This window comes from Nestor notabilis, unplaced genomic scaffold, assembly GCF_000696875.1.
Source record: "Nestor notabilis isolate BGI_N333 unplaced genomic scaffold, ASM69687v1 scaffold10581, whole genome shotgun sequence".
Classification (NCBI taxonomy): Eukaryota; Metazoa; Chordata; class Aves; order Psittaciformes; family Psittacidae; genus Nestor; species Nestor notabilis.
Window position 1 is genome coordinate 1 of NW_009916232.1, and position 10,407 is coordinate 10,407.

The window sequence follows — 10,407 nt, forward strand, 5'->3', positions numbered from 1 at the left end:
TTTCCCTCACAGATCTCTATGAACACAAATTCATCAACTGTAGGCTCATAAACAGCACGTTTATGAACGAGAAGGAAGGCTGCCACCTGGACTTTGAGGAGGACAATGATTTCCTGATCTACCTGGTCAGCTTCCTGGGCAGCCTGTCTGTGCTGCCAGGCAACATCATCTCTGCATTACTCATGGACAAAATAGGGAGGATAAAGATGATTGGTGAGTGGGGATGGTGGGTGCATGGAGCAGGTCATGACTCTGCAAAGAGCCAAGGCCGTTGTGAAGGTCTCGCTGCATCTGCACACACTGATGTAAGCAGAGATGGCTCAGGTGGGAATGACTCATTCCCATATCAAATGCAGAAGAAGGGTCAAAAGACTTGAGGGTGAAGCAAGGGATCTACTCTGTGGCAGTGGGCAGATTACCTGCCCCCCATCTCCTCGCCCTGCTTTTCTGCGTATCTGTGACACCCTTTATTGTTTTGGCTTTTATGTCAAAGCCTATATGTTTACCCAGTGCTCAGCACAACAGGGTCAGAACTGGAGCAGTATCCCTTGGTGCTGTTGAGTTGATGCTGACGTCTGTAGCACTCTGTATAAATAAGCACTTTGCTTGCAGCAATGAATATTCACAAAGATTATTTGATGTGGATGCTTGACAGCAAAAGTTCCCTCCTTTGGTGTTCTGATTTCAAATGATTTTACAAACAGCTTTGGAGAGACTATGTTAGATTAAGTGACCATGTCACAGGCAATCCCTTTATCATTACAGGAATAAGTTATCACCTTATCAGGCTTATGATTACTTTGGGAATTTCTGGTGTTGCTTCCTCCAGGGTTCAGACCTTGCTCTCCAGGCACTATGGAAATCATGCCTCAAAGGACAGCCAAGTGAGTTTAACAAAATCAGGGATGTGGCTCAGGGGTAAGGGATAAATCACCTTCTTGAGCTCACCTCTCTTCTGAGAACAGAGGGAAGTTTAGCTAGCTTAGCCTCACCATCAGACAGGCTAAGGTAAGCAAGACGACCCCACTGGTGTGTGAGGAATGCACACTGAGCAATCATGTAGTGAATTTGGAAAAGACCCAGACAAACCAGAGGGTCTGCAAGAAATAAATTAAAGAAAGCTGAATGACAATCAGATTGCCCACCCTCCAAACATGTCAGATTTTGGCACTTTAATCTGGAACTGAGCTGGCAGCTGGAATCCTAAATGCTTATTTCTTCTGCAGATTGAAAAGTACAGGACAAAAATTAGGAATGACACACTGAAATGTTTCACTATGGAATTTTCAATTGAAACAGCCTTTTGGCATCCCACCCGTATCACACTGTTATCGCTCACATATTGTTTCTGGTCAGCTTAACATGAAAACTGAGTGTTCCTTTGCCTTGCTGGACTTCAGTTCCACTTCATGTTCCACTAAATCCTCTCCTGTGCCAAACAGCAGATCTCCTGGTGCCCACATGGTGACCCTCATGCTGCACTGCACAGTGGGGAATATAGTTGAGCCAGGTACCATGGAGGAGAAGTGCGGAGTCCTGCACGGCAGCTTTCCATAGGCAGAGCACCGCAGTGGCAAGATGCAACATCATGTCCGAAATGAATCATTTTGGTTCCAGTTCAGCATCCAAATAATCTTGAATGGTGTCAGGTTGATTCCAAAAACCCAAAACAAATTGTTTAGTTTCCTGATAGTAAATGGAGACATTTCGGCAACAACAGAACATTCCAGTGAAAGATACTTCAACTCTGCAAAAATTGCATCTTTCAGGTGGAAATTCCCAACAGGGTAGAAGGCAGGGATGTAGCTATCCATCTTTCTGAATCTGAACTGTGCCTAACTGAGCATGAATGCTCTCACTTTCTCCCTCGGTGGTGTTCATAAAACTATGGCTCCTGTGTAAATGTGCCATGAAATCTAATGATGTTCTGATAATTAAAAGAGACCTCAAGTACTTAATACAATTGACTGTAAATTATCCTAATTGGAACTAGAAATGTGTTAAGTGATTTCAATAAGATATGAAATGCACCAGCTCTTCACTCAAAACTCAAGCTGAAAAACCTTCACAATGATTCTTCCTCCCCATTGACTTTCATGTTTACCTGCCTGTGCTCTTCTTGGGTCCATCTGGAAGCCTGAGATGCTGGAAACCTGCCTGGAAAAAGCCTATCTTCAGAATCTCCATAGAGCAGACTTATCAGCAAGATCAGGTGGTCCTTGAGAACATTTTCAGGCTGGTTTCCAGCCTCAGAGAATGACAGATAGGCAGCAACAAGGTATTTTTGGATTCTTGCAGATTTAGTTCACTCTGGGATGAAACACCATCACTTGAAAATGGTCTTTATCAACAAATATGTTTGCTCAACTGTGGACAAGGGAAATCAGTGCCAATATTCTTCTCTTGGTTGCCCCTGTAGGTGGCTCGATGTTGATCTCAGCAGTGTGCTGCTTCTTCCTCTTCTTCGGCAACAGTGAGTCGGCAATGATCGGCTGGCAGTGCCTCTTCTGTGGGGCCAGCATTGCTGCCTGGAATGCCCTGGATGTGATCACTGTGGAGCTCTACCCCACTGACAAAAGGTGCTCAGAATATTGCTTCTTTTAGTCTCCATCCTCTGGCTTTGTTCTCTCAGTTCACACAGAATCATTAGGGTTGGAAGATCATCCCCTACCAAGGCAGGTCACCTAGAGCAGGTTACACAGGAACATGTCCAGGTGGGTTTTCAATGTCTCCAGGGAGGGATACTCCATGAAAAAGCCACTCCAGAGACATGTAGATGGGAAAGGTGTATTTTTATCTTTATTTTCACCAATCCTTAAGGGCTGGGTAGTCCTGCAGCTATACTGGATCTGCACAGACATTTGCAAGCATAATTCTGCATGCACGGTGGCTTGTACACAGGGAGTCTCGTGGGTGTATGGAAATTATGGGCAGATAAAATACAGAGCCTGTCATTTCCATGGATGTTCATGGAGGTCTGTCCTTTCAGACGTATCCTCCAGTCTCTTGTCATAGCTCACCACTGACAGCCTCCCTTCCCCTCCTCAATCTGGAGATATCCGTGTGCATAGATTGGTTTGGGGGATGGGGCAGCACAGGAAACTTCGGGAGATTGTGCTGCAGATTAAATCCTTCCTCACAACATCATTACAAGTCTTTATTTTTTTGCTTTTTCCAGGCTGCTGGGGGAAGCCTAGAGGGAAGGACTGTGCTTTGAAGGCACAGTGTGCTTTTAGCTCCTGGGAGAAGCAGGATTTGGAGGAGAGCTGTGGTTGGTTCCCTGGTGACAACCCACTCCTGACAAATTCTAGAACAGACTGTGTCCTGCTGTATTTGGGGCTGACTAGTGGGCCACTGCAGGACTGGGGAGCAGCTGAGATGAAAAAGAGAAACGAGTACACACAGACATGCAGAACAGTTATATCTATTTATCCATTTATTTATTCTGCCAGGCTTTACTTTCTAGAAGTGTAGCCTGGGGAACACAAGAGCATCCACAAAATTACCCACCCAGATCTTCAGTAGTTACACGGAGAACCTCCCTCCTAACCACTGTTTTCTGCTTTTCCACAGGGCAACAGCCTTTGGCATCCTCAATGGTCTTTGCAAGTTTGGTGCCATCCTGGGGAACTCAATTTTTGCCTCCTTTGTAGGGATAACCAAGGTGGTTCCCATCCTTCTGGCTTCCTCTGCTCTGGTTGGAGGTGGCCTGCTCGCTTTGCGCCTGCCAGAGACTCGAGAACAGGTCCTAATGTGAACAACTGAGGCCAAGGGGGTGGGGGGGCAGATGTAGAAGAACAAAAAAGTGACATGTTTGGGAAAATCAAAATGTCCATTTCTACACTGTTCTGTCAATACCTCAAAGAAGACGATGGAAGCAAAGAAGAGCCCAAAGGGATACAAACACCCCCCTAAAACACCATTTAACACTCACAACTGGTGCATGCAGCTACCACACACCCCTTGCAGAGCTTGGGTTTAACCTTGCCTTCGCTGGGAGTCTGCTCTTTCCAAAAAATAACAACACGAGAACAGCAGTTATGTGCATGTATGCACCTGCATGGGTGTGAGCGTGTCCGACGGGAGAACAGATCCTGACCCCCCCATGCCTTTGCCGAGCTGTGAGATGCTGCCTGCCTTGCCCAGCGCTCCTTGGCAACTCATATCAACTGTGTTCAGACAAAAAGGGCATCTGGAGTGGAGGCAAGTGACAGATCTACTATAGGTGAGCTCCAGCAACAGGGACTGGAGCCACAGATGTGGCTGGTGACCCTAGCTGTCTTGATTTGGGGGTTACCTACTAAACCACCTGCAAGAGTGAGAGAATCCTGATTTCTGGAGGATATGAGAGTGGATGCTTGGCTCTCTCAGAAGACTCAGGGTTTCAAAGCCCTTTATTGTCTTTACTTGGGCATAGAGAATCACTGTGGTCTGGGAGAGGAATATATACATAATTTTATATACGTATACATGTATTTACACATACTTGCAAATGTACACACACACATTGCAGTCTTCAGCTATTGAAATCTATAATTTTTAGTCTCTGCACCCTTAAGGAGATCTTAAGAGAGACACTAAAATTGAATCCCAATAATTCAAGATTATCTGGAGTCATAACCAACTTAGTGAACGCTTCACACTTTATATCCAGACACCAAATATTTAAATATATTGATGGCTGGGAACATATATTTCTATGATGATTAAGAGAGGTTTTTTCCTACTGCTTTCACGGAGGAGAAATTGATTTGATGTTGGAGCATTCCACAAACCAAATGTGTATATATTATCCAGTGTAAATAGGTGACTTTTTGTCAAATACCTAGAGTATGGTAACTGTGAATTTACCAGCATTTTAGCCATATCATTTAAAGAATATGATGCTTGATTTTCTTGTATACTTGGGTCTCACTGAAACACTGTAAGCACAGTTACTTAAAGCCATTTAACTTGTTACACAGGGAATGCACACAGCAAGCTTTCACTGTACAGAACATTAAATTCTCCATTAAGTGGCCCATTTAAGTTTGATATCCTGTAAGGACCATTTTTGAAATTCATATGCCCTTTTTGTCGTACAACTTAAGTCCTATTGCATCTAAAAGCAACATGAGTTGTGTAGTTTGGGCTGTATTTTCTTGGGAGGCAAGAATGAAATGCATACTATTAAATAACACACCAGTGTTCACAATGGATGAGATAATGATAATTAAACCCTTTCAACAAGCTTGACAATAGACCACAATTGATCAGAAACTGTCATATAATGCAGGAAACTTGTCTCACCAGGATATTTTGTGACATAAAAAGTTCTTTGTATTTTTGCTATTGATCTTCCAATTTACCTTTCTTTTCCTCTTTTTTTCCACTTTTCTTTAAGAAAACCAAGAAAGGCTAGGCTGAAATCCAGCAGGTCTGAAGTCTAACACCTTTGCCTTCAGCTGAACAGACAAATACATCAGCAGCCAACACCAGGGCCAGCCCCACATGGCAGTGGGAGTCAGTGCTGGTGCTGCTGCAGGGGACAGCTGAAGGACACAGAGTGTGGTTAGATCACGGGAAGCAAATCCTTTGCCAATGAGGAAAAACGCTCTAATGAGCATCACTTTTATCATTGTGTCAGTCAGGGATAAACACTTACGGAGCAACTAGGCTACAATGGGCTATTTGGGATTTTTGAGATTTATTCTGAGGCTTATGAAATCGATAAAATCACAATCTGCTGTAATAACCAAGCTCATTATGCCTCATTTCTTCATTTTATGGGTAGCTTAGGGCCTTTTCGGATTTGTCTTCAAAACAGCAAGGTTCCTTCTCTAAGGTAGGGGTAAATGTAATTATGTCCTTTGGCAGCAGTTTACAGCTTCTGTTGAGAATCACAGCACAGAATGTGGTTTGGGTTTTTTCCTTTCTTAAGAATGTCTGGTCCCTTTGCATGGTGAGAAGCAGCTAAATATGTATTTCAACACAAAAGATCACCATGGTCTTTAAGTTTCATCCATTTTGTTGGGCTCTGCATACCAATTACCACATGCCAATGTTTCATTTTCTGGACTATTCTGTTATGCTGCTCTGTGGAGCCAAGAACCACTTATTTACATATCACCCAATGCTCTGACAGCAAACATGACCCTTTGTGTTCTCCACTCACATTGTACAGTGACAGTAATGACATCATTTATTTTGCAGAACTTCTCTGTTCATTTTCAGAGAAGGAAGATATTGAGGTCTTGAGGAGATAGAAACCGCAAGGTGATATTAGGAAATACCCAATCTTAGAAACCTTTCTTCTTTACAGAATGGCTTTCTCACTGTCCACCTTTACAGAATGGCTGCTAAACCTCACCTTCGAGACATTAGCTGGGACAGGGTAAAGAGCAGTAGGACCTTGTTGTCAGTGTCACACAAACTACCCATGTGGCTGTAGAAACTCTTTGAACCCCTAAAGCCCATGGGTCAGTCATTTGAGGGCTAGGGGACAATGCAGGGGTATTGTGACAAGGTTCCTGTCCCTGACTTGACGAGGGAGTTCATGACCTAATAGGAAAGGGCAAACACACACAAGGGCCTGGGAAAGGACAACAATGAACAGAGAAGAAGATAGGAAAAACTAAGGAGAAAAAATGTAGCCCAGTTTTAGACACCTATGAGTGTGATCTGGATCCAGACTCATCGCCCTGGGTTCCCATTATTCTTAGCTGAAAGGCATGGACCATGGCAGGTATCTTGCTGAGAAGATGGCTTACCCCGGATAGCCCTACTCCTCTCTTGTAATAGAGAAATCCAGGGCAACAGCTCCAACCCAGTCATCTACGTTTTTGATACCTGGACTAACATCTTCCATCCAATGTGAACAAGGCTTAGTCAATACTCCTGGTATGTTCGTTTATTGTCCTTGTCACGGTGTAAATCAGTGTAAGCTTCACACTACTGCTCCCCAGAGCAAAATGGTTGATGGGTGCAGTTCCCAAAGCATTGGCTGTGTTCTGGTTTGCACCTCAGTTTCAAGCCATGAGTTACCTGCTAGGCTGAGCCTGAGCCACTGAACCCTGGAGCATCATGCAGGGGGAGATTTCTCTCAGGCTCCTCCTCTGATGGCTCAGCTTTATTTCTACTGCAAAATCAGCATTATACCTGCTGTGCAAGGGACCAGCATGCCTCCTCCATTGGTTACTCCTGCCTATCTTTGCCACAGCGAACAGTCTCCTTGTCTTGGATGCACTGGACCATCCACAGAGAAAACTGCTGACCACAGGTCCACTGACGATCTCTGCAGATCACTATTTCCTTGGATTCATGAACTTTACTGCAACAGGGGCACAAGAGGACCAAGACAGGGGACTTGCCTTAAATCCCAAAGACATCTTCTAGAAGACAGCTGGACCTCTTCATGCATGTGTGGCACACCAGTACAGTCATGCAGCCAGGGACTTTGTGGCATGGGAAGTTGCGTCTAGGGAACCCTGACTGGCCTGCTGTGATTTTAGGGTACAGCAGCATAACAGGGTTGCAGGAGGAGTTCATTACTGAGTTTCTGAGCATGCAGAAACAGACATTTAGAGGAACGTGGAGCATTGTTAATACTATTGTAAGACATCAGTGGTATTACAGTAAGAGTTCTGCCTCCTTATATTCCTGGTTGATTTAACTGGTTGCTGTACACCTATTCTCTTAATTCAGTTGTGCAGGACAAGTCCTGCCACTGCCTTTGGCCCTGCTATGTTCTACAGGTGGTGGCTGCAGCTTGTGCTGGGTGGGGTGATCCCCTCCTTGCCTGTATGATCCTTATCCCCTCCTTGCCTGTATGATCCTTATCCCCTTGGAGTGCTCTGTGACTTATAAACAGTGCTGTATGGATCTTTTGGACTAAGAGTCACTTTGGGAAAACCCAGATCCAGATGTTCAGCACATCAGGCAGCCCGATGTCCTTTGGCGATACCAGAGAGGTGCACTAAGGGATATTCCCTGAGCCTGGAATTCCCTGGTCCAGCCCCAAGACTGGGTTCACACAGGGGCACAGAGTGAGGCTGTATGGAGCCAAGCTTTCTGCAGATGTGCAGGTCTCCTCCAGGTCCTGCTTTGTACCTCCAACAGCAGAGTATACTCTGATACTGTTAAGGAGGTCCTAGGTCCATTTATGTTCCCTGCTAAAGTCCTTTGACTTTCCAAAGGACATATGAAACCTGACAGTATATTTTTAGGTTTATGTAGATTTGAGCCCCATCCATTGTATTTCCACCAAGTTTCTCCCTCAGTTTCTTACCCTCTTATTAGCAAACGCTGCTTTTGAGAAGAATCAAACCTGGGAACTGTGAAAGAAACTAAAAGAAATTTCTTTGCTCTATGTGGTGTTAGTGCTCTATAGATGTACACACACACTGCGAGTTACACTGTAAATAACACCCAGTGTCGTGCATTTAATGAACTGTTTCATTTAGATGTTCTGTCGACTCTGTGTGTGTGAAATAGACAATTCTGGTCCCCTGGTTCCTTTTCATCAATTGAAACCTTTCTTCTTTTATGATTTTTCTTTTTTTATTTGATCTGTGTCTGGTTGTCACTGGAAATTGCAGCTGTTCCAATGGACTTTGGTTTTGTTCTCTCTGTCACATTAAAAAGCTGGAAAGAAAAGAATGACTCTTGTAGTGTTTGTGTTTAATATGCACTTTAAGGCCTCTTACAAGGGCTGCTGCTTGACAGTGTGGGGACTTCTGATGTTGGCTACTTGTACATCCTTGCTCCCTCAGATAATCCCCCCTTGATTAAGTCTCACTTCTATCACAGTTCTTTAACACTGTGTGCTTCCTAACACATCACATGGGAAAACCTTTATCCTAAAAAGGTTTCTGGTGGAGGAAGCATGAAATATTTTGAAGTGCCATGCAAAACTGGAAAGCTAAACTGCTTTGTAACAACATTATGCCCCCAAAAAAGTGCTGTTTCTCATAGCTGGGCACACCATTTGACTACAGTATACACTCTAATGGATGTATTTCTAAGGATGTGTGCTATTTGTTTGCAGCTGTTTGCATAAATGTAATTATCAACCCCATGCTTTCAGAGCAGGATGACAGAGACCTGTACAATGTTAACTGCCTCGGAAAAGAGCTCATGGCATAAGCAGTGGATGCTGTTTGGCAGATGATGTGGTTTATGAATTAATTTCAATTTCATGTATTCCATAAAATGCAGTGATGGCTGTTCCCCCAGACCCACTGGAGGTCGGTAGGGTTTTGATTCTGAGCCAACTTTGGCTTGTTTTTAAGACATTCAGGTGCTGAGAAGTTGTCAGGTCAATCATCATTTAGTCCTGTCTTGATGTTCACTGCACATGCAACATGCTATAGCTGATATGAGAATGAACCAGGAGATACTGGAAATATAACAAAGGAACTGTGAAGGTACCTCCATCATCAAGAGACTAAATGAGGCATTTTTCCTCATCTGAGGTTCAGCCAGGTCCCATAGGACCCATCTGAGCTGGGGTCCCACTGGGTGAACTGAAGCCAGCAGCAGTCTAGGGGAGTTGGTAGGGGCTGGTCTCCGATGGGAGCTGCCAGCTGTGAATTCTGCAATGCTCATGTCTGTCTGTGGAGTACAGAACTATAGAGTCAACAGTCTGTAAGCCTTTTGTGTGTGTTCTGCCTTTATATAGGAATCTGTGTATTAGCAAACACTGTCAAAAAGCTGTTTTCTATGAAGTGGGCTTTTAAATAAAGATCAGAGATTTGCACTGAAAGCCTTGGAGGTGCCTTCGAGTGGTCCTTACTCCAGGCTATTTGACATTCTGCTTAAGGCTGAAATATCAGTAAGCAGGAAAATCCCATATTTGAATGTTCAGACAAGGTTGCTGATAAAAACTGTTCATAAAAAAGCCCTGACTAATTTTAAAGTAGAGCAGAGGGAATTTAAGAGCAGGATTATGTGATATGGCTGCCTGAGATAGCATAGGATGGACTGGATGATAAGAAAACCTTTTGAAATCTGTGTTCCTATTTTTCCATATTAATGATTCTACCCTGACCATCTCACGTTTCTCACTATGTGAAGTTTCTAGCAAGGATTCCCATAGTTACTGATAAATGTCCCAGATTCCCTGGACATGCAGGTTCACTCAAGATGTCACAGAAGGTTACAGGGTGGAGGAAGAAGGCTGGAAATCACAGCATTCCCAGCAGCTACTAAATCCAGCAATAGGTCTGAGTGATGCTTCTGAATCCTGAAGTGACTTGATATTGGGAGTACGATTTCAGTTAGATTATCACAAGCTGGGCCATCATTTTATTAGTGCTCCTATATCTTAAACCCTGGTTTTCGGACTCTCAAAGTAGACCAAACTTGGCAACTTGCATTCATGTTTGTTGAAAAGTCAGGGGAAGAACAACAACTTGTTTAGGAATTTAT

At 43.9% G+C, this 10,407-nt stretch overlaps 1 protein-coding gene across 1 annotated transcript; it reads left to right on the top strand.

The window, feature by feature from the left end:
- Window positions 1-8: 8 nt before the first annotated feature.
- LOC104413483 (synaptic vesicle glycoprotein 2B-like) lies at window positions 9-3,757 on the top strand (the record flags this gene model as incomplete). Its single annotated transcript, XM_010024486.1, has 3 exons — window positions 9-213; window positions 2,420-2,579; window positions 3,574-3,757. Coding segments are annotated over 3 exons (549 nt in total), but the record flags the coding sequence as incomplete, so codon positions are not given.
- Between the last annotated feature and the right edge of the window lie 6,650 nt (window positions 3,758-10,407).